Genomic DNA, 27,483 nt, shown 5'->3' on the forward strand with positions numbered 1-27,483 from the left:
TGAATTTCCAGAGTTCTTCCTGCCACTCACAACTCCCACCCCACCCCACTACCCTCTCTCCCCAATCAAAGAGCACCAGATCTTGTCTTTCTCATACAACCGATAGAAGGAGTAAGGCTGGAAGGCAGAGAGAGAGCTGGAGGTCGCTACGGGTACTAATTTTAGTTCCCCTAGAAAACCATCTTTAAAATAATTTCGTAGGAAGTTGGGCGTGGCGGTGCACGCCCGTAGACTCAGCACTTTGGCAGGCCAAGCCGGGAGGATCACTTAAGCCAGGAGTTCGAGGCTGCAGTGAGCTGTGATCGCGCCACTGCACTCCAGCCTGTGTGTCAGAGCAAGACCCTGTCAAAAAAAAAAAAAAAAAAAAAAAAAGCATAGAAGTCTAAACCCTTTTCTTCTAGTAACCCAAACCGCGTGAGTTCCCAACTAAATTCTTTTTGTTATTTCTCTTCTCTTGAAACTTAAACTCTTGCCTGAGCTCTGAAGATAAAGGAGGAAAAGGGGTGGCATTACCGATAGCGACTAAGCGACGGGTAGCTGAGAAACTGAGCTCTGACTGGAAAAAACGGGGAAACCCGCACTCCAAGCAGCCTTTACGCACAAAGCAGCAAGACCCTCCGGGGCGCCGCGGGAGCGCGCAGCGCGGCGGGTAAACTACAACTCCCAGCGTGCCGCGCGACCGGCGTTACGCCGCGCCCGCTGATTGGCAGTCGCGGATATTTGAAAGGAGGGGCTGGCGCGGAAAACGAAGGTTACATTTTGGATCCTCGCGGAGTACTGGTCAGGCGGGTAAGTCCTGTACTTAGGAAAGAGGGTGACCTCTGGAGCGGTAAGGCCAGAAGGGACTCGTGAGCGTGGGTACGTGCCGAAGTGAAGGGGATCCCCAGCGCTGACGCGAGGAGAGGCGGGGGTGGCTCCTGGAGGGAGTGTCGGGAGGCCTTGGGACGGCCCCGGGGCGCTGAAGGGCTGGGCCGAGGCCTCTGGGGTAGTGCGGCGAGTGGTGTGGTAGTGCGGTCAGGGATCTGCCCGGAGGAAGGAAGAGCGGAATCGTCCGTTTATAACGGGAGCACGGCGTCCTGGCGTGGGTTTTCTCCCCGATGAAATTTCTGGTGTGATTCTTTGCCTCCTTCCACGACCTTCAGCCCTCTTCCCTTCCTCCAGTTAGCTTCATTAACGATCTTCTCTAATTGGTCTCTTTTTCCCTAGCTCTCCGGTGTCATGAGGAACTTCAAAGGAGTCAACTTTGGGACTCTGCTAAGCAGCCAGAAGGAGGCTGAAGAGTTGCTGCCTGACTTGAAGGTGGGGGTGCTGCCTGGCCCGGGGTACACTTGGCTTTCCAAACTGAGCTGTTTTGTGTTTGCCTTTTGAAGAGATGGATAAGTTGGGGACCCTCTCTGAGCAACCCTATTTCTTTCTCTACCTCTTTACTGCCTTTGCTAGCCCCATTCATATCTTTCTCTTCTTCTAGGAGTTCCTGTCCAACCCTCCAGCTGGTTTTCCCAGCAGCCGATCTGATGCTGAGAGGAGACAAGCTTGTGATGCCATCCTGAGGGCTTGCAACCAGCAGCTGACTGCTAAGCTAGCTTGCCCTAGGCATCTGGGGAGCCTGCTGGAGCTGGCAGAGCTGGCCTGTGATGGCTACTTGGTGTCTACCCCCCAGCGTCCTCCCCTCTACCTGGAACGAATTCTCTTCGTCTTATTGCGGAATGCTGCTGCACAAGGAAGCCCAGAGGCCACACTCCGCCTTGCTCAGCCCCTCCATGCCTGCTTGGTGCAGTGCTGTCGCCAGGCTGCTCCCCAGGACTATGAGGCCGTGGCTCGGGGCAGCTTTTCTCTGCTTTGGAAGGGGGCAGAAGCCCTGTTGGAACGGCGAGCTGCATTCACAGCTCGGCTGAAGGCCTTGAGCTTCCTAGTACTTTTGGAGGATGAAAGTACCCCTTGTGAGGTTCCTCACTTTGCCTCTCCAACAGCCTGTCGAGTGGTAGCTGCGCATCAGCTATTCGATGCCAGTGGCATTGGTCTAAATGAAGCAGATGCTGATTTCCTAGATGACCTGCTCTCCAGACACGTGATCAGAGCCTTGGTGGGTGAGAGAGGGAGCTCTTCTGGGCTGCTTTCTCCCCAGAGGGCCCTCTGCCTCTTGGAGCTCACCTTGGAACACTGCCGTCGCTTATGCTGGAGCTGCCACCATGACAAAGCCATCAGCGCAGTGGCAAAGGCTCATAGTTACTTAAGGAACACCAATCTAGCCCCTAGCCTTCAGCTCTGTCAGCTGGGGGTTAAGCTGCTGCAGGCTGGGGAGGAAGGACCTCAGGCAGTGGCCAAGCTTCTGATCAAGGCATCAGCTGTCCTGAGCAAGAGTATGGAGGCACCATCACCCCCGCTTCGGGCACTGTATGAGAGCTGCCAGTTCTTCCTTTCAGGCCTGGAACGAGGCACCAAGAGGCGCTATAGACTTGATGCCATTCTGAGCCTCTTTGCTTTTCTTGGAGGGTACTGCTCTCTTCTGCAGCAGCTGCGGGATGATGGTGTGAGTTAAGGACCTGGAGGTAGGGTGGGGACATGGTCTGTGGACTCACTACCAGCCTAGGGTATTTGGCAAGATCTGGAAGTCCTGGCTCCCTCCTTGTTAAGCTGCTCTCTGGACTGTGCCTAGTGAGCTAGGAAGCAGCCTAGTGTATCCTCAGAGGGTAGTGGCCCTTCTGGATATCCTTCCTCGTGCTCCCTGGGCTCTGTCAGCTCTCCAGGACTCTGGGTCAGTCTTCAGCTTGGAGCCCTCTTTATCTCTGCTCCTCATACCAACCTTCTGCTTCGTTCCTCAGGTGTGTGGGGGCTCCTCCAAGCAACAGCAGTCTTTTCTTCAGATGTACTTTCAGGGACTTCACCTCTACACTGTGGTGGTTTATGACTTTGCCCAAGGCTGTCAGGTACTGTCTGGGAATCAAGGAACCTGGACTAGGCTCATAGGGTTTGGGGTTGCTCCACTGCCCTCAAACAGCTTTGGGGTTGCTTGGCTTTGGGTGTGGAGTGGAGTGGAGGTCATCTTGGACCCAGCATGACTCCTCACCCTCAAACCCTTCTTGTCCCTTCAGATAGTTGATTTGACTGACCTGGCCCAACTAGTGGAGAGTTGCAAATCTACCGTTGTCTGGATGCTGGAGGCCTTAGAGGGCCTGTCGGGCCAAGAGCTGACGGACTACATAGGGATGACCGGTTAGTGCCCTGGGTCCCAGGCACAGAGTGTGGGAGGGTCATCACCCATCAGGCAGGTGAATAGTACTTGCTGCATGGTTCTGACCACTGTGAGGGTTCCTCATGGTTCAAGGAGGCAGTGAAAGAGATGTTTATAAGTACCAGCTACTCTATGTTTAACACCAGTAGAGAAGTGATGAGGCTAACTTATAGCAGCAGACACTATTTCCTTGACTGGAATCTAACTTGGCATTAACAGTTGTACCTAATATGCAACCTTATGACCTTTCAATATATTTTTTATTTCTATTTTTTTAATGTTTTCTTTCTTTCTTCCCTTCCTTCCTTCCTTTCTTTCTTTATTTCTTTTCTTCCTTTCTGTTTCTCTCTTTCTTTCTTGAGTCTAGTTCTGTCACCAGACTGGAGCACAGTGGTGCGATCTCGGCTCACTGCAACCTCCACCTCCTGAGTTCAAGCGATTCTCCTGCCTTAGCCTCCTGAGTAGCTGGGATTACAGGCACGTGCCACCACACCCAGCTAATTTTTGTATTTTTAGTAGAGATGGGGTTTCACCGTGTTGGCCAGGATGGTCTCGGTCTCCTGACCTTGTGATCCACTCACTTCGGCCTCCCAAAGTGCTGGAATTACAGGTGTGAGCCACTGTGCCTGGCCGATGTTTTCTTTTTTTTCTTTTTCTTCACTTATCAGAATCCAGAAATCATTACAAATGACCTTTCTGTATATTTAAGTGGTTGGTTTTTTTTGTTTTTTTTTTGAGACAAGATCTTGCTCTGTCGCCTAGGCTGGAATGCACTGGCACAACACAGTCTCAACCTCCTGGGCTCAAGCAATCCTCCCACCTCAGCCCCCCAAGCTCACCTTGCAAGTTCAAGCGACTCACCTGCCTCAGCCTCCCAAGTAGCTGGGACTGCAGGCATGCGCCACTACGCCTGGCTGATTTCTGTATTTTTTGTAGAGATAAGGTCACACCATGTTGTCCAGACTGGTCTCGAACTCCTGGACTCAAGTGATCTGTCTGCCTTGGCCTCCCTGAAACCCTGTCTCTACTAAAAATACAAAATTAGCCAGGCAGGGTGGTGCATGCCTGTAATCCCAGCTACTTGGGAGGCTGAGGCAGGAGAGTCACTTGAACCTGCAAGGTGGAGATTGCAGTGAGCTGAGATTGCGCCATTGCACTTCAGCCTGGGCAACAGGGCACTTGAGCCTGGGCAACAAGAGCGAAACTCCATCTCAAAAAAAAAAGGAAAATTCTTTCCACAGAGTACTGAAGACTGACTTTATTTTTTCCCAGTCATCTATGTTGATGGCCAAGAAGCTGCATAAATAAGTTATTATCATTTATTCATTCAGCAAATATTTGTTGAGTATTCACTGTGTGTGATGCACTATTTTGAGTACTTGGATGTGTCAGTAAACAAAACAAAGATTCCTTCCCTCATGGAGCCACATTCTAGTTTGGGGGAAAAGATAAACAGATTCAGTAAATAAGTGAATTATCAACATATTAGAAAGTGATAAGAAATGTGAGGGAAAAGGAAAAGTAGAGCAGGATAAGAAAGGGAATTGGGAGTCCAAGGTGCATGATGGGGGGCACATTACCACCTTAAATCAGGTGGTCAGGGTAGACCTCGTTGAGAAGGTGATGTGAGGGAGTTAGCCATGTGGGTTCCTGGAAAAGAACATCCCTGGCAGAAGAAACAGCCAGTGCGGAGGCAGGAGGGGGTCTGGTTTGTAAAACAAGTGCAGATGGGCTGAGTGGTGTGGGTTCACCGTACTAGAATGAAGGGCATGGGCCTATTTGGAGCAGGAAGGGGAGAGCCACCCCTTCCTCATTCTTAGCAGTAGGGGTTCGTGTCTGATCTGGAAGCTGCTGAGCTGACCATAGATTGAGCTAATCTCTGCTGCCTCTCCAGGAGGAGAGGGTGGTGGGAGCCATTCCTACAGTCAATTGTGCCTTTTCTCCCCTGCAGCTTCTTACACCAGTAACTTGGCCTACAGCTTCTATAGTCACAAGCTCTATGCCGAGGCCTGTGCCATCTCTGAGCCGCTCTGTCAGCACCTGGGTTTGGTGAAGCCAGGCACTTATCCTGAGGTGCCTCCTGAGAAGGTACAAGGAAATGAGAGGTGCAGGAAGGGAGCTTATGTGGTTGGGGAGTGGGGGGAGCAAGAAAGGGCCTAGCCAGCACCCTCCCTTCGAGTAGGGGGTTAGTAGCAGCATGTTGGCACCAGTATTTGGAGCAGTGTTTCCCAAATCTCACTGTACTGTAACTTAGTGTTTTTCTTTAGATTGACTCACTTTTTTTTTTTTGAGATGAGTCTTGCTTGCTCTGTCGCCCAGGCTGGAGTACAGTGGTGCCATCTCGGCTCACTGCAACCTTTGCCTCCCGGGTTCAAGCAATTCTCCTGCCTTAGCTTCCCAAATAGCTGGGATTACAGGTGCCCACCACCACGCCCAGCTAATTTTTTGTATTTTTTGTAGAGACGGGGATTTCACTATGTTGGTTGGCCAGGCTGGTCTCGAACTCCTGACCTCAGGTGATCTGCCTGCCTGGGCCTCCCAAAGCGCTGGGATTACAGGCTCAAGGCACCACACTGGGCAAGAACCAGTGTTCTTAAGCAAGAATACCTGTGAACTGATGCATTGGTGGGATTAGCAAGCAAGATAGGTCATAGAGGGGCTTGGGTTTCATCTTGACTGAGGTGATAAGCCTCTAAAGGATTTAAGTGAAGGCATGACAGCAGACAGGCATTTTGGATTTCCCTGACTTCGCTGTGATGAACGGAGTGCAGGAGAAAAGACTGGGTAATCAGGCTGCTATAGTAACCTAGGCAGGGAGGGGTGGGCTGAACTGAAGCAGCTGCACAAGGGATGGAATGCAGTGGATGGGTGCAAGAAGCCAAGGATTAACCTAGTAGGTGACTGGTAGGAGGGAGAGCGAGAGAAGGGAACATCAGAGATGGCCTCACATTTCTGACTCAGGAGAAGGCAGTGCCATTTGCTGAGAAGGATTACAGGAGGAGAAGCAGGTTTTCAAGGGTGTGGATTGGAGCCTCTGAGTTGAAGGCACTCAGAGTATTTCATTCTTAGGTGTCTCCTGTCTTGGATGGGGGTGGCTCAGGAGGCCCACCTGCCAACCCCACCCTGCCATGTGGTGTATATACCTATGCATGTACATCCCCTTCCACCATACACTGGTTCCTCTCCAGTTTGGTCTGTTCCCTTTCTCTGGTCAGTTGCACAGGTGCTTCCGGCTACAAGTAGAGAGTTTGAAGAAACTGGGTAAACAAGCCCAGGGCTGCAAGATGGTGACTTTATGGCTGGCAGCCCTGCAACCCTGTAGCCCTGAACACATGGCTGAGCCAGTCACTTTCTGGGTTCGGGTCAAGATGGATGCGTCCAGGGCTGGAGACAAGGAGCTACAGCTAAAGTGAGTTGGGGGCCAGATGCGGTGGCTCATGCTTGTAATCCCAGCACTTTGGGAGGCCGAGGTGGGCGGATCACGAGGTCAGGAGATCGAGACCATCCTGGCTAACACGGTGAAACCCCGTCTCTACTAAAAATACAAAAAATTAGCCAGGTGTGGTGGCAGGCGCCTATAATCCCAGCTACTTGGGGGACTGAGGCAGGAGAATGGCGTGAACGCAGGAGGCGGAGGTTGCAGTGAGCCGAGATCGTGCCACTGCACTGTGGCCTGGGCGACAGAGCAAGACTCTGTCTCAAAAAAAAAAAAAAAAATTAGCTGGGCGTGGTGGCAGGTGCCTGTAATCCCAGCTACTCAGGAGGCTGACGCAGGAGAATCGCTCAAACCCCTGAGGTGGAGGTTGCAGTGAGCCGAGCTCGCACCACTGCACTCCAGCCTGGGTGACAGAGGGAGACTCTGCCTCAAAAAAAAAGTGAGGTGGGAAGGGGGTCAACCATGTTTCTCCCACGGATAGGGTGGCTTTTGGTACTCATGGTCATGTCCTTTCATGTTTATGTCTAAAAAGACAGTAATTCCTTCATTCATTAGTTATTCATTGAGTGCCTACTATATGCTAGCCACTGTGCTAGGTACTTGCGGGTATAGTGGTGACAGTGGTCTTACTTTCATGGAGCTTATATTCTACTTGGGGAGATATTTTTAAAAAGGACATTTTGTGTCTGTTTTTTTTAAATAGAGACAGGGTCTCACTATGTTGTCTAGGCTGGTCTTGAACTCCCAGGCTCAAGTGATCCTCCCACCTTGGCCTCTCAAAGTGCTAGGATTACAGGCATGAGCCAACACACCCAGCCTTCATGTATGCTCTATGAAGACAACTAAACAGTGATTTGCCAAAAGAGGGAGCAACTTTAGGTAGGTTATTTAGGAAAGCCCTTTTTGAAGAAGTGACAGATGAGACCTGAGGATGTGAAGGAATCTACTCTATAAAGATCTCAGGGAGCCTGGGCAACATAGCGAGACCTTGTCCCTACTTAAAAAAAATTAGCCGAATGTGGTGGCATGAACCTATATTCTATTTACACTTAATTAGGAGACTGAAGTGGGAGGATCACGTAAGCCTGGAAGATCAAGGCTGCAGTGAACCGTGATCACGCTATTGCACTCCAGCCTGGACAATAGAATGAGACTGTCTGGAAAAAAAAAAAAAAACCTCAGGGAAGAGAATTCCTTGCAGAGAGAGTAGTAAATACAAAGGTTGCAAGGTGGGAATAAACTTGGGACCATGCCTGAGAAAGCCAGCATGCTGGGGGTAGTAGAATAGGGGTATAGGATGGAGAGCCATATGGAATGGAGGTGGTCAAGGTGGGAAGAGGCCAGGTCACACAGGGCCTTATAGGCCATGGTCAGGGCTTTGGAAATGATTCCTAGTGGGAGCCCACTGCTGTTTGTTAAACAGAGGAGCAATGCAATCTGATTTAGATTTTTAAAGCCATGACTGGAAACTTACTGAGCTTTCAGCAAGCCAAGGCTGGGGCTCCTCAGCATGGGAGCAGAGGCTATATGCCTTCTGGGCTCCACCCTGGTGCTGAGCATGCCCTTTCTCAGGACTCTGCGAGACAGCCTAAGTGGCTGGGACCGGGAGACCCTGGCCTTCCTGCTGAGGGAGGAGCTGCAGGCCTACAAGTCAGTGCGGGCTGACACTGGACAGGAACGCTTCAACATCATCTGTGACCTCCTGGAGCTGAGCCCCGAGGAGACACCAGCCGGGGCCTGGGCACGAGCCACCCACCTGGTAGAACTAGCTCAGGTGCTCTGCTACCACGACTTTGCCCAGCAGACCAACTGGTAAGGAGTAGTAGCTGTGGAGGCCACTCTTGCTCCTTGCCCTAGGTCCTCTCACACTCTTCAGAACCAGTTTCCCTCTCCACATCCCTGAGTGCTCCCTTCATCTTGTGGCCATGGGAGCACATGCAAAGGGTGAGGCCAGCTGTTATGCAGCCAGCCCTTCCCAGGGCACTGTGGCAGGTACTCATAGTAGGCCCAGCTTAAGCACATCTTCTCCCTGCAGCTCTGCTCTGGATGCTGTCCGGGAAGCCCTGCAGCTTCTGGAGTCTGTGAGACCTGAGGCCCAGGCCAGAGATCAGCTTCTGGATGATAAAGCACAGGCCTTGCTGTGGCTTTACATCTGTACTCTGGAAGCCAAAATGCAGGAAGTGAGTGTGGCTGCTGTGGGGCTCAGTAGAACTGGGTGTAGGAATTATTGTCCCTGGGCCCCCAACAAGTTGGTATCAGCCCTTTTTTTGTTGTTTTTATTTTTAGAGATGGGGTCTCTCTGTTGCCCAGGCTGGTCTTGAACTGGGCTCAATCCTCCCACCTCAGCCTGCCGAGTAGCCAGGACTATAGGCCCACACCACTGTGCCCTGTTTTATACTCCAGTCTTCCCATCCAGGGTATTGAGCGGGATCGGAGAGCCCAGGCTCCTGGTAACTTGGAGGAATTTGAAGTCAATGACCTGAACTATGAAGATAAACTCCAGGAAGATCGTCTCCTATACAGTAACATTGCCTTCAACCTGGCTGCAGATGCTGGTGAGGGGTAAATGGAGTATGGTATGGGCATCTCCATGGTTTCCTAAGAGTGGAACAGGGACCCCTGGTGAGGGAGAGCCTGACCTTGTAGGGTAGGAGGTTGTGGAAGCAGTGGGAGGTTGATGTAAAGGGCAGAGGATGTTACGGAGGAAGGCAAGTTCTCTCCAGATTGCCCATGCTGAGACAGCAGTCATTTTCTTCTGGCTTAACAGCTCAGTCCAAATGCCTGGACCAAGCCCTGGCCCTGTGGAAGAAGCTGCTTACAAAGGGGCAGGCCCCAGCTGTACGGTGTCTCCAGCAGACAGCAGCCTCACTGCAGATCCTAGCAGCCCTCTACCAGCTGGTGGCAAAGGTAATGAGGTGGGGCATTTAGGGGGACCCATATAAATAAGGACTAAACCAGAAACAGCTCCTTCACCTTCTTTGGCCTGTGAGCCTGCTGAGAAGCCATGAAAGCCAGTGATGAAGCACAGGCCTGTATCACCAGTCTTATTTTAAATCCAAGCTCCCTCATTCATTAGTGTATGGCCTCGGGCAAGTGGCTTAACCTTCTAAGCCCAAGTTTCCTTATCTCTAAAATAGGGGCCATACTACTGCCTCATGGCGTTATTATTCAGTGTGGCAGTGCATGGAAGAGGTATTGTGTAATGGTGTGCTGAAATGTTAGCTTAAGTCTGGGCAACATAGCGAAATCCCATCTCTACAAGAAATAAAAAAAATATAGCCCGGTGTGGTGACATGTGCCTGTAATCCCAGCTACTCAGGTGGCTGAGGCAGGAGAATCCCTTGAGCCGGAAGGTGGAGGTTGCAGTGGGCTAAGATCACGCCACTGCACTCCAGCCTGGGGGACAGAGCAAGACACTGTTTCATTTAAAAAAAAAAAAAGTTAGCTTCAATTATTAGATGATTTGTCACCTATCAGAAAAATACATAGATGCCTTTATACACAATTTTACATTCTTACATTGTTATGTGTGCCTTTTTTTTTTTTTTTTTGAGATGGAGTCTCTCTCTATAGCCCAGGCTGGAGTGCAGTGGTGCAATCTAGGCTCACTGCAACTTCCACCACCTGGGTTCAAGTGATTCTTCTGCCTCAGCCTCCTGAGTAGCTGGGACTATAGGCGTGCAACCACGCCTGGCTACTTTTTTGGATTTTTAGTATAGACAGGGTTTCACCATATTGGCCAGACTGGTCTTGATCTCTTGACTTCAAGTGATCCACCCGCCCCAGCCTCCCAAAGTGCTGGGATTACAGGCATGAGCCACTGCGCCCCACTTTTTTTCCCCCCCCGAGATAGTCTTGCTCTGTCACCCAGGCTGGAGAGCGGTGGCGTGATCTCAGCTCACTGCATCCTCCGCCTCCTGGGTTCCAGCGATTCTCCTGGCTCACTCAGCCTCCTGAGCAGCTGGGATTACAGGCGCACACCACCACACCCAGCTAATTTTGTATCATTGGTAGAGATGGGGTTTCACCGTGTTGGCCAGGCTGGTCTCGAACTCCTGATCTCAGGTGACCCGCCTGCCTCAGCCTCTCAAACTGCTGGGGTTATAGGCATAAGCCACTGTGCCTGGCCTATAAGGCCATGTACATTCTTATTTCAGGGAGTTTCACAAACTTCCTGAAGCTCTACCCTAGACTCCACATTAGGAAACTTAGAAAAAAAAAAAAAAGCCATTATACATGCTGTTAACTGTGAGCATTAGACCATATTTCTAGCAGGGGAAGCTACCTCAGCCCTAGATTTGAGTCTTGGTTCTGCCACATACCTGCTTGTCTAAGCAACTTAACCCATGTGAGTCTTAACTTCCTGTACTGTAAAATTGGGATTAGAGTTGTTATGAGGGTTAAATGCACTGATGCATGTAACCTTGGCACAGTGCCTGGCACATAGTAAAAACTCAGAAAATCCTGGCTATTGATGATGAATGGCATCTAGGCTTTAAAACAGTAGGGGTTGGCCGGGTGCGGTGGCTCAAGCCTGTAATCCCAGCACTTTGGGAGGCCGAGACGGGTGGATCACGAGGTCAGGAGATCGAGACCATCCTGGCTGACACAGTGAAACCCCGTCTCTACTAAAAAATACAAAAAAACTAGCCGGGCGAGGTGGCGGGCGCCTATAGTCCCAGCTACTCGGGAGGCTGAGGCAGGCGAATGGCGTGAACCCGGGAGGCGGAGCTTGCAGTGAGCCAAGATCACGCCACTGCACTCCAGCCTGGGCGGCAGAGCGAGACTCTGTCAAAAAAAAAAAAAAAAAAAAAAAAAACAGTAGGGGCAGGGTGATGATTGCTTCATCTGGGTAACCACATTCCACCCAGGCCCTGAGGTCAAACTACAGTCCAAGGTCCCAAAGGGCTGGGGACCAGAGGGTAGAAATGGAGGCTTGAGCAGGGGTGGAGTAAACTTTGGCTGCTCTTGCTGACCAGCCCATGCAGGCTCTGGAGGTCCTCCTGCTGCTACGGATTGTCTCTGAGAGACTGAAGGACCACTCGAAGGCAGCTGGCTCCTCTTGCCACATCACCCAGCTCCTCCTGACCCTCGGCTGTCCCAGCTATGCCCAGGTGAGTGCCCAACCAGCCTAGTCTGGAGACTGCAGGGGGCCTGTAGCTTTAGAGGCCCACCTCTTTTCTGAGAAGACAGGATATCAAAGGGGCAGCTTCTCAGCCTTTTACCACCACAATTGGCTGGAGAATTGTGGAATGTGGAGCAGTTGGAGGCGGCTGTAAGAAGGGGAGTCATCTTTGTCCTTCCTGCAAAACCAGTTGTTCATTAAGTTTACAGACTGCTGCAGGAACATACCGCCAGTCTTGTATTTCCTGACTGGTTCTGTTGCCCTAGTTGATGCTTCATTGCTCACATAAAGCTATCACAGTGTCTCCTGGTTGGTCTCCTTGGCCTCCAGTTTCTCCCTGTTCTACTTCATCTTCTTAATGACCACTGGTAGGCACAGGTGTGATCTAATCTCTTTCCTGCTTAACCCTTTTCCCTTTTGCCCCAAGAATACTTGCCAGCGCTTATGGTTGCAGTGTTTACCCCTGGATAACTTTGCCACGAAATATCTCACTGTTATTATTTTTGCATCACTCTAGTATATTGACTTTGAAAACAGAAGACATGATTCTGTTTATAGCATTCCGTTTTTAGTGGTGTCTTTCCATTTACAAAATATAGTAATTCTTTTTTTTTTTTTTGAGATGGAGTTTCGCTCTTGTCGCCCAGGCTGGAGTACAATGGCGCGATCTCGGCTCACTGCAACTTCCACCTCCTGAGTTTAAGCGATTCTCCTGCCTCAGCCTCCCGAGTAGCTGGGATTACAAGCACCTGCCACAATGCCTGGCTAATTTTTGTATTTTTAGTAGAGATGCAGTTTCACCATGTTGGCCAGACTGGTCTCAAACCCCTGAGCTCAGGTGATCTGCCTGCCTTGGCCTCCCAAGGTGCTGGGATTATAGGCGTGAGCTACCGCATCTGGCCAAAATATAGTAATTCTTTTTTTTTTTTTTTGGAGGTGGAGTCTCGCTCTGTCGCCCAGGCTGGAGTGCAGTGGCGCAATCTTGGCTCACTGCAACCTCCGCCTCCTGGGTTCAAACAATTCTCCTGCCTCAGCCTCCCGAGTAGCTGGGATTTCAGGCATGCACCACCACGCCCAGCTAATTTTTATTGTGTTTTTAGTAGAGACGGGGTTTCACCATATTGGCCAGGCTGCTCTGGAACTCCTGACCTTGTGATCCACCTGCCTCGGCCTCCCAAAGTGCTGGGATTACAGGCATGAGCCACTGTGCCCAGCAGCCTGCCTATTTTTAAAAATTTATTTTATTCATTTTTTGAGACAGGGTGTCACTGTGTTGCCCAGGCCAGAGTGCAGTAGCATGATCATGGCTCACGGCAGCTTTGACCTTCTGCACTCAAGTGATCCTCCCATATCACCTTCCTGAGTAGCTGGGATTACAGGTACATGCCACCACACCTGGCTAATTTTTAAATGTTTTGTAGAGACAGAGTCTCACTATGTTGCCCAGGCTGGTCTTGAACTCCTGGGCTCAAGTGATCCTCCCGCCTCAGCCTCCCAAAGTGCTGATATTATAGGCATGAGCCACTGTGCCCAGCTACTGCTTACTCTGTACATAGCTTTAATCTAAAAGTGGTTAACCAGGCTGGGCGCAGTAGCTCACACCTGTAATCCCAGCATTTTGGGAGGCCAAGGCCAGTGGATCACCTGAGTTCAGGAGTTCAAGACCAGCCTGACCAAAATGGAGAAATCCCGTCTTTACTAAAAATACAAAAATTAGCCGGGCATGGTGGCATATGCCTGTAATCCCAGCTACTTGGGAGGTTGAGGCAGGAGATCACTTGAACCTGGGAGGCGGAGGTTGCAGTGAGTCGAGATCATACCATTGTACTCCAGCCTGGGCGACAAGAGCGAAACTCCATTCCAAAAAAAAAAAAAGTGGTTAACCAAGTGTTAAATGAACATTTTAGAGAGTGAATCAATAACTCCTATGCAGATTATAATATCTGAAATAATGTAATATTTATTGGACATGTTGAGCATTTTGTTTATAAATGCTTTACTCCACTTTTTTTTTTTTTTGAGACAGAGTCTTACTCTGTCGCCCAGGCTGGAGTACAGTGGTGTGATCTCTGTTCACTGCAACCTCTGCCTCGGGTTCAAGTGATTCTCATGCCTCAGCCTCCCGAGTAGCTGGGATTACAGTGCGTGTCACCACGCCTGGCTAATTTTTGTATTTTTAGTACAGACGGGCTGTTACCATGTTGGCCAGGCTGGTCTTGAACTCCTGACCTCAGGTGATCTGCTCACCTTGGCCTCCCAGGCGTGAGCCACGCAGTCACCCTTATTTACTCCACTTTTGTTTGAAGAGTGTGGCTGCCTTTCCTCATGCGCCCTCTGATTGCTTCCTTAGTTATATCTGGAAGAGGCAGCATCGAGCCTGAAGCATCTCGATCAGACCACTGACACATACCTGCTCCTTTCCCTGACCTGTGATCTACTTCGAAGTCAACTCTACTGGACTCACCAGAAGGTATTTCTCACTTTCTTCATCTCCAAAGGCCTTAGGTATTAGAAAGAATTTAGGATTTTCTCGATATTTGCCTGGCTTTTGAGATTTCCCTGGAGCTAGGCAGAATGTTCCTGACCCTGAGAGGCAGGCATATTTCCTAGCCTTGCCCTCGCCAGCGATTTGCTCACCAGTCCTCCTCTGGTAGAGATACAGTCCTTTTCCTTCTTCAAGGGCAAGGGGAAAAGTCTGTCCTGTGACGAAAAGCTGGGACAATAGTGATCCTGGAAAGGCATGGGGGCTCTGGACTAGAAATCCAGGGGATCGCAAAGACTTGAGTTTTCTCCCAAACTAGTTGTGTGAGTTGGGCATGTCTTCTACCCTCTCATGCTCTAGTTTCTTCTCTACGTTTTTGTCATTCCTAAATTGGTGGACAAGTCACCGGTGAGGGCAAAGCTAGGAACTGTTACTGCTTCTCAGGGTCAGGAACGTTCTGCCTAGCTCCAGGGAGATCTCGAAAGCCAGGCAAATACTCAGAAAATTCTAAAATCTTTCTAATACCCAGGGCCTTCAGGGATGGGGCCACGTAATCTCCAGGGCCTCTCAAGCTCTGAAGTGCCTGTCTGACTCCACTTACTACCTCCTCTGGCCCCTTCTCTCCTTTAGGTGACCGAGGGTGTCTCTCTGCTACTGTCTGTGCTTCAGGATCCTGCCCTCCAGAAGTCCTCCAAGGCTTGGTACTTGCTGCGTGTCCAGGCCCTGCAGTTGGTGGCAGCTTACCTTAGCCTCCCGTCAGACAGCCTCTCACACTCCCTGTGGGAGCAGCTCTGTGCCCAAGGTGAAAGAATAGGGTGGATGGCCCCCCTTGGATATGTATGGTTTGTCTGCTGTCAGCTCTTCTCAAACCTCATCCCCTCTGCCAGCTGTGTGGCCCAGCCTACCTAGAACCTGCACAGAGTAGGCTTGGGATAACAGATGGGTTTCAGTTTGCCTGCTGACTCTAAACAATTGGTGACTGCCTAGAATACTAGGCTGAAAGGACTTTTTTTTTTCCCTGAGGCAGAGTTTCACTCTTGTTGCCCAGGCTGGAGTGCAATGGTGCAATCTCAGCTCACTGCAACCTCCGCCTCCTGGGTTCAAGCGATTCTCCTGCCTCAGTCTCCTGAGTAGCTGGGATTACTGACATGCGCCACTATGCCCGGCTAATTTTTGTATTCTTAGTAGAGATGGGGTTTCACCATGTTGGCCAGGCTGATCTCGAACTCCTGACCTCAGGTGATCCGTCTGCCTCAGCCTCCCAAAATGCTGGGATTACAGGCTTGGACCACTGCACCCAGCCAGCTGAAAGGATTCTGAGACCCCCATGGGATCTCAGAGGGAAGGAGTTATGAGATTGATTAGCTCTGCCTGCCTAAATGCAGAAGGAAGCATGGGAAGCAGGCTTTGCTGCCTTAGTAGCTGAAGGTGGTGAAGTTCTGGCTGCATCCTCTCCCTTCTTTGCCACACCCACCACAGGCTGGCAGACACCTGAGATAGCTCTCATAGACTCTCATAAGCTCCTCCGAAGCATCATCCTCCTGCTGATGGGCAGTGACATCCTCTCAACTCAGAAAGCAGCTGTGGAGACATCGTTTCTGGACTATGGTGAGTCTGGGGAGGACAGCAGGGCCCTGTTAGAATGGACAGGCTATATGAGAGGGCTGCAGTTTTTTCTCCAGAGGATCCACACTGTGGCTGAGTGATGGTTGTCTTGTCTCTTTGCTACAGGTGAAAATCTGGTGCAAAAATGGCAGGTTCTTTCAGAGGTGCTGAGCTGCTCAGAGAAGCTGGTCTGCCACCTGGGCCGCCTGGGTAGTGTGAGTGAAGCCAAGGCCTTTTGCTTGGAGGCCCTAAAACTTACAACAAAGCTGCAGATACCACGCCAGTGAGTACAGGGCCAGAGGGTATGGCAATGATGGCACCAGAGTGCCATGCACCCTTGAACATGGATTCCAAACTGTTCCACAGATTACATGCTATGTTTAGATGCATTCGTGGAAAAAGGCATTCCACGGCTAAATAAGTGGGAAATGCTGAGTTAATCAAGGTTAGATGTTTTTATTTCCTGTAGGACTCTCATGTCCTTCAGTATGTGGATATACCTTGCAAATCTCCAAAAGGGAGATCTAGTGTACAGTGTTTCCCTAAGAATGTTTTCCCACAGGATCCTTTTTTTTTTTTTTTGAGACGGAGTCTCGCTCTGTCGCCCAGGCTAGAGTGCAGTGGCGCAATCTCGGCTCACTGCAAGCTCTGCCTCCCAGGTTCACGCCATTCTCCTGCCTGAGCCTCCTGAGTAGCTGGGACTACAGGTGCCTGCCACCACACCCAGCTAATTGTTTTGTGTTTTTAGTAGAGACAGGGTTTCACCATGTTAGCCAGGATTGTCTTGATCTCCTGACCTCCTGATCCACCCACAGCCTCCCAAAGTGCTGGGATTACAGGCGTGAGCCACTGCGCCCAGCCTCCCACGGATCCTTTTATTGAGGAATGCAGTTTGGGAAATCCTGTCCCAAGGCACAAGGAGAGTTGGGATTAGAGAGAAGAGTAGAGGGTTTTTCTCCAGGGAGGCTTTAAGTCAGCTTAAGGGAGTGAATGCCTTTTGGAGGCAGAGAAGGATTGAGGTAGCTCAGCCTGGGAAAGAAACAAAGAGAAAGACTCTCCAGGAAGACAAAGGATTCCTCTGATTGGTTCTCCTCTCCTCTCTCAACAAGGTGTGCCCTGTTCCTGGTGCTGAAGGGCGAGCTGGAGCTGGCCCGCAATGACATTGATCTCTGTCAGTCGGACCTGCAGCAGGTTCTGTTCTTGCTTGAGTCTTGCACAGGTGAGCAGCCATGTCCCCATGCCCATAGGCCGTGCTGAAATGACACACACTATAGCACATCTTTCTGTGTAAAGGTTTCATTGCCTTTTTTTTATTTTTGAGACAGTCTCGCTTTATTACCCAGGTTGCAGTGCAGTGGTGTGATCTTGGCTCACTGCAACCTCTGCCTCCCAGGTTCAAGTGATTCTCCTGCCTCAGTCTCCCCAGTAGCTGGGACTAGCGCCACCATGCCCGGATAATTTTTTTTTATTTGTAGTAGAGACGAGGTTTCACCATGTTGGCCAGCTTGGTTTTGAACTCCTGACCTCAGGTGATCCACCCGCCTCGGCCTCCTAAAGTGCTGGGATTACAGGCATGAGCCACCGCGCCCAGCCTTTGTTCCCTTTTTTTTTTTTTTTTTTTGAGACGGAGTCTCGCTCTGTCACCCGGGCTGGAGTGCAGTGGCCGGATCTCAGCTCACTGCGCACTCTGCCTCCTGGGTTCACACCATTCTCCTGCCTCAGCCTCCCGAGTAGCTGGGACTACAGGCGCCCGCCACCTCGCCTGGCTAGTTTTTTGTATTTTTTAGTAGAGATGGGGTTTCACCATGTTAGCCAGGATGGTCTCGATCTCCTGACCTCGTGATCCGCCCGTCTCGGCCTCCCAAAGTGCTGGGATTACAGGCTTGAGCCACCGCGCCCGGCCCTTTGTTCCCTTTTTAATCAGATACTGACTTCTGGTCCCATGGCAGCATTCCCTTGACTTTAGTCCAACCATTGGTCTCCTTCAGACAGCCTGTCCCAGACTTACCCTAGTTCTACTTTTCAGTGCTTCCTAATACATTTTGGCTATTTTAAATTTGATTTAGATAATATTTAGGGCCAGGCTTGGTGGCTTATGCCTGTAATCCCAGCACTTTGGAAGGCCAAGGCAGGCAGATCACGAGGTCAGGAGTTCGAGACCAGCCTGGCCAACACAGTGAAACCCCATCTCTACTAATACAAAAATTAGCCAGGTGTGGTGGCGGGCACCTGTATCCCAGCTACTCGGAAGGCTGAGGCAGGAGAATCACTTGAACCCAGGAGGCAGAGGTTGCAGTGAGCGAGATTGCACCATTGCACTCCAGTCCGGGCGACAGTGTGAGATTCTGACCCCCCCAAAAAAAAAGATAATATTTAGAATTCAGGTCCTCAGTCACACTAGCCACACTTCATGTGCTCACTAGCCAGATGGCTAGTGGCTACTGTATTGAGTAGCATGAACATCCTCAGGAGGGCTGAAGCTAATCATAAAATATTGCATTTATGGCACATTTTGTCTCCTCAATCACATATACTTCTAGTACTTCATTTCCCCCACACTAGACCCCATAAAGCTGGGTGGGAGCATAGATTATTTTCATTTGTTAAACGAGAAAGTTGAGAAGTCAATGTTTGGGGCCAGGACCACAGGGTAGGAGGCAGGATTCAGGTGTGGGCCTGCTGGGACCAGCCTGCTCTTCTCAGCCATGTGGCCCCTGAGCTGCAGGTGTGGGGGCATTGTGGCCTGCATTTGATCTACCATTGGTTGGAAAGAAAACATTAAAGATTTTACCTCCTAGGCAGGTGGATCACAAGGTCAGGAGATTGAGACCATCCTGGCTAATACTGTGAAACCCCATCTCCACTAAAAAATACAAAAAATTAGCCGGGCGTGGTGGCGGGCGCCTGTAGTCCCAGCTACTCCGGAGGCTGAGGCAGGAGAATGGCATGAACCCGGGAGGCAGAGCTTGCAGTGAGCTGAGATCGCGCCACTGCACTCCAGCCTGGGCAACAGAGCGAGACTCCATCTCAAAAAAAAAAAAATTTTTTTTTACCTAAAAAATAATAAGCCATACTAATATTTGATATGTTATACAGTAATACATATATATATACACATGTATGTATATAAAACACGTATATTAGAGAGTTGGGCCCCAAAGTCGCTTAGGAAGTGCTTGATGCCATTTCTCCCCATTTTGTAATTCTTGTTCTGCCTTCTCCCCAGAGTTTGGTGGGGTGACTCAGCACCTGGACTCTGTGAAGAAGGTCCACCTGCAGAAGGGGAAGCAACAGGCCCAGGTCCCCTGTCCTCCACAGCTCCCAGAGGAGGAGCTCTTCCTAAGAGGCCCTGCTCTAGAGCTGGTAGCCACTGTGGCCAAGGAGCCTGGCCCCATAGCACCTTCTACAAATTCCTCCCCAGACTTGAAAACCAAGCCCCAGCCCATACCCAACTTCCTGTCCCATTCACCCACCTGTGACTGCTCGCTGTGTGCCAGCCCTGTCCTCACAGCAGTCTGTCTGCGCTGGGTATTAGTCACGGCAGGGGTGAGGCTGGCCATGGGCCACCAGGCCCAGGGTCTGGATCTGCTGCAGGTCGTGCTGAAGGGCTGTCCTGAAGCCACCGAGCGCCTCACCCAAGCTCTCCAAGCTTCCCTGAATCATAAAACACCCCCCTCCTTGGTTCCAAGCCTCTTGGATGAGATCTTAGCTCAAGCATACACACTGTTGGCACTGGAGGGCCTGAGACAGCCATCAAACAAGACCCTGCAGAAGGTTCTAGAGTCAGGGCTGAAGTTTGTAGCAGCACGGATACCCCACCTGGAGCCCTGGCGAGCCAGCCTGCTCTTGATTTGGGCCCTCACAAAGCTAGCTGACCTCAGCTGCTGTACTACCGAACTTTTTGCAAGCTCCTGGGGCTGGTGGCCACCATTAATAAAAAGTGTCCCTGGCTCAGAGCCCTCTAAGACTCAGAGCCAAAAACGTTCTGGACGAGGGCGCCAACAGGTAGCCTCTGCTCCCCTGCGCCTCAATAATACCTCTCAGAAAGGTCTGGAAGGTAGAGGACCACCCTGCACACCTAGACCCCCAGGCCGGATCAGGCAAGCTGGCCCTCATGTCCCCTTCACCGTGTTTGAGGAAGTCTGCCCTACAAAGAGCACGCCTGAAGTTCCCCAGGCCCCCAGAGTACAACAGAGAGCCCAGACGCGCCTCAAGGTGAGGTGGGACTGTTGCTATGTGGTGGTGATGGTGTTGGATGGGGTTATTCCTGGAGGAGAATGTTTTATAGAGCAGGTGTCCCTGTGGAATAGCGGGGTCCCCAGGGCCTAGTGGAACCTTAATCTCCTGCTATCTGCAGTACCCCAACATCTTGCTTTTTTGTTTTTTGTTGTTTTTCTGTTTTTTTGGGTTTTTTTTGAGACGGAGTCTCGCTCTGTCGCCCAGGCTGGAGTGCAGTGGCACAATCTCAGCTCACTGCAAGCTCCGCCTCTCGGGTTCACGCCATTCTCCTGCCTCAGCCTCCCAAGTAGCTGGGACTACAGGCGCCGCCACCTCGCCCGGCTAGTTTTTTGTATTTTCAGTAGAGATGCGGTTTCACCATGTTAGCCAGGATGGTCTCAATCTCCTGACTTCGTGATCTGCCCACCTCAGCCTCCCAAAGTGCTGGGATTACAGGTGTGAGCAGCCACCGTGCCTGGCCTTTTTTTTTTTTTTTTTTTTTTTTTTTTTTTTTTTTTGAGACAGAGTCTCGTTCTGTCACCCAGGCTGGAGTGCAATGGCACAATCTCAGCTCACTGCAACCTCCACCTCCTGGGTTAAAGCAATTCTGCCTCAGCCTCCTGAGTAGTTGGGATTACAGGCGGGTGCCACCACACCCATCTTATTTATATATTTTTAGTAAAGATGGGGTTTCACCATGATGGCCAGGCTGGTCTCGAACTCCTGACCTCAGGTGATCCTCCCGCCTCAGCCTCCCAAAGTGCTGGGATTACAGACATGAACCACTGCGCCAGGACAACATCTTTCACAGCAAGACCTAGTTCCAAGTCTCCTTTTGCTTCAGACAGAGACATTTTCCTTAACTCTAACGTTCCTTTTACCTTTTCATCCCACCTTCTGTTCGCTCATTTTCTCCCTCCTTCCCCTTCCAAGAGTCGCTGCCCCTCATCTAGAGTGTTGGGTGTCATGTGGGAAGTTAGTTCTGAAATCTTCCATGGTCCTGTGGGACAGTGGCTGATGGTGCCTCCACTGCGCCATCTGCTGTCACAAAGTGTCTTGTCACTGAAGACCTCTTGGCCCTTCACCCTTTCCGTCTGATCTCAGGTGAACTTCAATGAAGACAGTGACTTGGAAGACCCTGTCTCAGCTGAGGCCTGGCTGGCAGAGGAACCTAAGAGACGGGGCACTGCTTCCCGGGGCCAGGGGCGAGCAAGGAACGTCCTGAGCCTAAAGACAGATGCTGTGGTTGCCCCAGGTAGTGCCCCTGGGAATCCTGGCCTGAGTGGCAGGAGCCGGAGGGCCAAGAAGGTGGCATCAAGACATTGTGAGGAGCAGCATCCCCAGAGGGCCAGTGACCAGGCCAGGCCTGGCCCTGAGATCATGAGGACCATCCCTGAGGAGGAACTGAATGACAACTGGAGAGAAATGAGCTTTGAGATCCTCAGGGCCTCTGATGGGGAAGACTCAGCCTCAGGTAGGACAGCAAGGGTGAGATGGAAGGTGCATGTTTTGGGGGTTTGTTCTGGGGCAAAGCACAAGCAGTAAGTGCTTCCAAGGAAGTACAGGAAGAATGCTCTTTTGCTGACTCCAAGGGAGTGGATTACAGAAGGAAGAACAAAGAGAATGGCAGGGGGAGGGAGCACTGTGAAAAAGGCCTGCTCTCTCCCCAGGTAGGAAGGCTCCAGCGCCGGACCCTGAGGCAGCTTCTGGAGAATGGGAGCTGCTGAGGCTGGATTCCAGCAAGAAGGAGCTGCCCAGCCCATGCCCAGACAAGGAGAGTGACAAGGACCTTGGTCCTCAGCTCCGGCTCCCCTCAGCCCCCATAGCCACTGGTGAATATGCAATCCCTGATGTTGGTCACTTTGAGAGGGCTGAGCTTCTAGGACTTTTGACCCCTCTGTCTTTCCAGGCTGGATTCTGATCTGGATCCAGTAGCCTGTGAACCTGTGTTTGAACCTGTGTCTATGAGCTGTGTGCAGGTCACTTAACCTCTCCAAGCTTCTATTCCTTCTGTAAAAATGGGGTTTAGGGGGCATGGTGGAGTGAGTTGATGCCTGTTAGTTGCATGGCACCTCATTTGGCACGTTGCTCTTCATAAATGGTAGCTGCTATTTGCCATGTGGGAGATGAGATAGGGACTCTTCCTTCTTGGAAAGTTCCTGTCAACTATGAAATAAGGAATTCAGCTGTACCAAGTGTCCTGACATTCCTCTAGGTCTTTCTACCCTGGACTCCATCTGTGACTCCCTGAGTGTTGCTTTCCGGGGCATTAGTCACTGTCCTCCTAGTGGGCTCTATGCCCACCTCTGCCGCTTCCTGGCCCTGTGCCTGGGCCACCGGGATCCCTATGCCACTGCTTTCCTTGTCACCGAGTCTGTCTCCATCACCTGTCGCCACCAGCTGCTCACCCACCTCCACAGACAACTCAGGTGGGTGCCCACCATCCCCGAGACTCCTGCTGGGGCAGACTGGAGGGAGGGTCCAGACTTTGAAGGAAGGGGACCTCACCCCTCCCTGTGTTGCTTGCAGCAAGGCCCAGAAGTACCGAGGATCACTTGAAATAGCAGACCAGCTGCAGGGGCTAAGCCTTCAGGAGACGCCTGGAGATGTCCCCCTGGCCCGCATCCAGCGCCTCTTTTCCTTCAGGGCTTTGGGATCTGGCCATTTCCCCCAGCCTGAAAAGGAGAGTTTCCAGGAGCGCCTGGCTCTGATCCCCAGTGGTATGCGGGCAGGCTTCTGGCCGGCTCCTCTGTCCTCTTCTGCATCTTCTTACTGAGGAGCTGGGTGAAGGAGTTTTAGGCATTGGTTAGTTTACATAGATTTATGACCCTTATGTCATACCTTTTCACCTGTTAGCATCTTAAATCAGGAAGGTTTGTTGTTTTTTTAAACCTCAACTTTGAATTACCAGCAAATTCAGTGTCTTTCCTCAGAGGTGAGTTCAGATGCCTGGGGTCTTCTGTACTAACGTGAAACATACACATGATTTGAGCACCTCACTTTGTTAGTTCCTGTGAGAAACACAAAGTACAGGACATAGTCTCTGTGCACAGGGAGCTATTAGGCAAGGGAGAGCACTTTGACCTCCAGTGACCAAGGAAGCTTTCTTGATGCTGTCTTGAGTGATGGACAGTGATTGAGTGCCCAAGACAGAGAAGGGAATTCTTTCAACAGCTGAATGATTCTGGCTGTATCCTGTTTGTCAGGGGTGACCGTGTGTGTGTTGGCCCTGGCCACCCTCCAGCCCGGAACCGTGGGCAACACCCTCCTATTGACCCGGCTGGAAAAGGACAGTCCCCCAGTCAGTGTGCAGATTCCCACTGGCCAGAACAAGGTAGGATTCCTGGGCCATGGAGCGAAGTTGGGCTGGGTTGGACTTTGGGTCAAGCTGCTCACATTCTGTGTTGGGAGAGGGAGAGAGATGGTGATCACGTGGACAGGCAGAGCTCTCACAGCCCCATCTCCCAAAGCTTCCTCTGCGTTCAGTCCTGAATGAGTTTGATGCCATCCAGAAGGCACAGAAAGAGAACAGCAGCTGTACTGACAAGCGAGAATGGTGGACGGGGCGGCTGGCACTGGACCACAGGATGGAGGTGTGTGCTCCTGGGGTGGGGTCAGGCCTGCCCTAGGAACGACCCGGGGGGTCCCAGTGTCTTCTCTACCAGAGGGCCTGGGTCAGTGCTAAAGCCACTTCAAATCCTTTCTGGAAGTGTAGACCTAAATTTAAAAATATGTCACCGGCCGGGCGCGGTGGCTCAAGCCTGTAATCCCAGCACTTTGGGAGGCCGAGGCGGGTGGATCACGAGGTCAAGAGATCGAGACTATCCTGGCTAACATGGTGAAACCCCGTCTCTACTAAAAATACAAAAAACTAGCTGGGCGTGGTGGCGGGCGCCTGTAGTCCCAGCTACTTGGGAGGCTGAGGTGGGAGAATGGCATGAACCCGGGAGGCGGAGCTTGCAGTGAGCCCAGATCACGCCACTGCACTCCAGCCTGGGAGACACAGCGAGACTCCATCTCTCAAAAAAAAAAAATAAAAATAAAAAAATTAAAAAATTAAAAAAAATAAAAATATGTCACCTGGGGAGAACTTCAGAGCCCAGAACTTGAAGAATATATGGGAATGGATATTTAAAGATACGCAGAAAAAAAAAGGATTTAAACCCAACTATCAGCTTCCCAGTTTTAGCTTTCATTGCCCACCTGTTAATGTTTGTCACAACAGAGGGATAGATAATAGTCTATACTCTCCCAGGCTCAGAAAATGAAAAAAGTTTCTAGATTCTTGCCTTCTATGACTAACAGAAAGATACGTAAGACAGATATACACGTTGGAAAACGCACTTTCTCATCTCCAGAATGTCAGTGCCTATGAGAAAGAAGCTCAGTTTCCTCTCCAACTAAAGGGTCTGCCCTCTGCATTCAGGTTCTCATCGCTTCCCTAGAGAAGTCTGTGTTGGGCTGCTGGAAGGGGCTGCTGCTGCCGTCCAGTGAGGACCCCAGCCCTGCCCAGGAGGCCTCCCGCCTACAGGAGCTGCTACAGGAATGTGGCTGGAAATATCCTGACCCCACTCTGCTGAAAGTGAGTGAGGAAAGCAGGGAAGGGGGCCAGGCCCAGTGACTTGCACCTGTAATCCCAGCACTTTGGGAGGCCAAGGCAGGTGGATTGCTTGAGCTCAGGAGCTTGAGACCAGCCTGGCCAACATGGTGAAACCCTGTCTCTACGAAAATACAAAAATTCGCTGGGCGTGGTGGCCGGCACCTGTAATTCCAGCTACTCAGGAGGCTGTAGCAGAAGAATTGCTTGAACCTGGGAGGCAGAGGTTGCAGTGAGCCGAGATCGCTACACTCCAGCCTGGGTGACAGAGCGAGACTCCATCTACAAAAAGGACAGGCGCTGTGGCTTAGGCCTGTAATCCCAGCACTTTGGGAGGCCGAGGCGGGTGGATCTTGAGGTCAAGAGGTGGAGACCATCCTGGCCAACAGGGTGAAACCCCATCTCTACTAAAAATACAAAACTTAGCTGGGCTTGGTGGCACGTGCCTGTAGTCTCAACTACTCGGGAGGCTGAGGCAAGAGAATCACTTGAACCCGGGAGGTGAAGGTTGCAGTGAGCTGAGATTGCGCCACTGCACTCCAGCCTGGGCGACAGAGCAAGACTTTGTCTCAAAAAAAAATAAAGCAGGGAAGGGGAAGAAACTGGACTTAATCCTTTCCCAGCAGCCATCATGAATGAAGATGGTGCTCACCACCACTGTTCCCCTGCAGATCATGCTCAGTGGTGCCAGTGCCCTCACCCCTCAGGACGTTCAGGCCCTGGCCTACGGGCTGTGCCCAACCCAGCCAGAGCGAGCCCAGGAGCTCCTGAATGAGGCAGTAGGACATCTACAGGGCCTGACAGTACCAAGCAATAGCCACCTTGTCTTGGTCCTAGACAAGGTAAGGAGCTGGGGCAGAGGGGCAGTGTCTAGTGGGGAGTAAGTACCAACTCATCCCCATGCCCCTTCTGACTTCTGCATATACCTGGCTGGGGACAGTAACCTCTTAGTGCTTTTTGCCCAGGACTTGCAGAAGCTGCCGTGGGAAAGCATGCCCAGCCTCCAGACACTGCCTGTCACCCGGCTGCCCTCCTTCCGCTTCCTACTCAGCTACTCCATCATCAAAGAGGTGAGGTTCAGGGAGTGGTGTCTGGGGATGACTGGCAATTGGGGAAGACCTCAACAAAAGGGCAGAGAAACCTGGGAAGAGAGGAGAGGGTTCTAGGAATGGCTCAGACATGGAAAGGGGCTTGGGCCTCTTGGTGAGACAAGCATCCTAATCACCAGTGTCTCCTCCTCAGTATGGGGCCTCGCCAGTGCTGAGTCAAGGGGTGGATCCGCGAAGTACCTTCTATGTCCTGAACCCTCACAATAACCTGTCAAGCACAGAGGAGCAATTTCGAGCCAATTTCAGCAGGTCAGGGGCACAAAGACAAGAAGAGGAGTGGGGAAGGGTAGACAACATACAGGGGCAGCAAGCCTTTTCTCCAGAAACAGCTGTTGCAGCCCACCTTCTATTTAATGATCCCTCTGCCGTCTTTGCCATCTGACCCCTGCCATGCATTTCCCTATTCTCACTCCCGCCTTTTCCCTGCAGTGAAGCTGGCTGGCGAGGAGTGGTTGGGGAGGTGCCGAGACCCGAACAGGTGCAGGAAGCCCTGACAAAGCATGATTTGTATATGTGAGTGCTTAAGGCAGGGATGTGGGGAGAGGGCAGTCCTGAGGATGGTATCACCATGGGTCGCTTTGGGACTTGAGAGCCTCTGGAGACAAAGGCAGAGGCCAGGTACTGCTAGCTCAAGACTCATCTCACCTCCTTCTGCCTTAGCTATGCAGGGCATGGGGCTGGTGCCCGCTTCCTTGACGGGCAGGCTGTCCTGCGGCTGAGCTGCCGGGCAGTGGCCCTGCTGTTTGGCTGTAGCAGTGCGGCCCTGGCTGTGCATGGAAACCTGGAGGGGGCTGGCATCGTGCTCAAGTACATCATGGCTGGTTGGTGAGTCTCCAAGGGCAAGACCCATCCTAGGGCACTAAGACTCCTGCCCTCACCCCAGGTTCTTTCCCAGGTCTGAATCCTGCCTCTCTTGTGCCCCATTTTCCTCCTATCTCTAGTTCCCTGGCATGCCTGGACCATTTAACCCTTAGCTCCCGTCTATTCTTCTCTTGTAACCAAGGGCCAAAGGAATTTCTCATTGGTTCAGTCCTCTCTACTCACCCACCCCACCACCAATGGTGTTTTCCTATGTATTCTGTTTTAGAGCCCTTACTTTGTATTTCTTTTCTTTTCCCAGCCCCTTGTTTCTGGGTAATCTCTGGGATGTGACTGATCGTGATATTGACCGCTACACGGAAGCTCTGCTGCAGGGCTGGCTTGGAGCAGGCCCGGGGGCCCCCCTTTTGTACTATGTAAACCAGGCCCGCCAGGCTCCCCGACTCAAGTATCTTATTGGGGCTGCACCTATAGCCTATGGCTTGCCTGTCTCTCTGCGGTAACCCCATGGAGTTGTCTTATTGATGCTAGAAGCCTCATACCTGTTCTACCTCCAAGGTTAGATTTAATCCTTAGGATAACTCTTTTAAAGTGACTTTCCCCAGTGTTTTATATGAAACATTTCCTTTTGATTTAACTTCAATATAATAAAGATACATCACTTAAACCTTGTTTTGTGTAGTTTATCTGAGAACATTTAAAGACATGTCATGACTGCCCCCCTTCCTGCTATGTGGTACTGTAAGCTGACAGGAACAGCTTATAGGAGATCAAGTTTGAGTGCCTAGGTAAGAAAGACAAAGACACAGGACAAAGCCTGCTGGGCCTGGCTGGACCTCAGCAGACAAATCTGGAGGAGA

At 51.2% G+C, this 27,483-nt stretch overlaps 1 protein-coding gene across 4 annotated transcripts; it reads left to right on the forward strand.

The window, feature by feature from the left end:
- Positions 1-722: 722 nt before the first annotated feature.
- Positions 723-27,290, forward strand: ESPL1 (extra spindle pole bodies like 1, separase). Of its 4 annotated transcripts, none has more exons than XM_005570995.4 (31): positions 723-858; positions 1,207-1,299; positions 1,469-2,530; positions 2,823-2,927; positions 3,093-3,213; positions 5,184-5,320; positions 6,448-6,641; positions 8,241-8,480; positions 8,704-8,848; positions 9,085-9,223; positions 9,436-9,575; positions 11,648-11,782; positions 14,144-14,263; positions 14,906-15,077; positions 15,755-15,883; positions 16,007-16,163; positions 16,990-17,099; positions 19,107-20,095; positions 21,203-21,572; positions 21,769-21,930; positions 22,314-22,527; positions 22,628-22,818; positions 23,305-23,432; positions 23,569-23,691; positions 24,525-24,680; positions 25,367-25,537; positions 25,661-25,765; positions 25,938-26,053; positions 26,234-26,317; positions 26,465-26,629; positions 26,925-27,290. In XM_005570995.4, the coding sequence occupies exons 2-31, from the start codon at positions 1,219-1,221 to the stop codon at positions 27,124-27,126; spliced, it is 6,363 nt and encodes a 2,120-aa protein (XP_005571052.3). In that variant the 5' UTR covers positions 723-858; positions 1,207-1,218; the 3' UTR covers positions 27,127-27,290. The 4 variants fall into 4 exon arrangements, with proteins under 4 accessions (XP_005571052.3, XP_005571051.3, XP_045221270.2 ...); XM_005570994.4 differs by having other exon boundaries at positions 723-789; XM_045365335.3 differs by lacking the exon at positions 723-858 and adding an exon at positions 958-1,109.
- Positions 27,291-27,483: the final 193 nt, after the last annotated feature.

This window comes from Macaca fascicularis, chromosome 11 (assembly GCF_037993035.2).
Source record: "Macaca fascicularis isolate 582-1 chromosome 11, T2T-MFA8v1.1".
In the NCBI taxonomy this organism is placed as follows: Eukaryota; Metazoa; Chordata; class Mammalia; order Primates; family Cercopithecidae; genus Macaca; species Macaca fascicularis.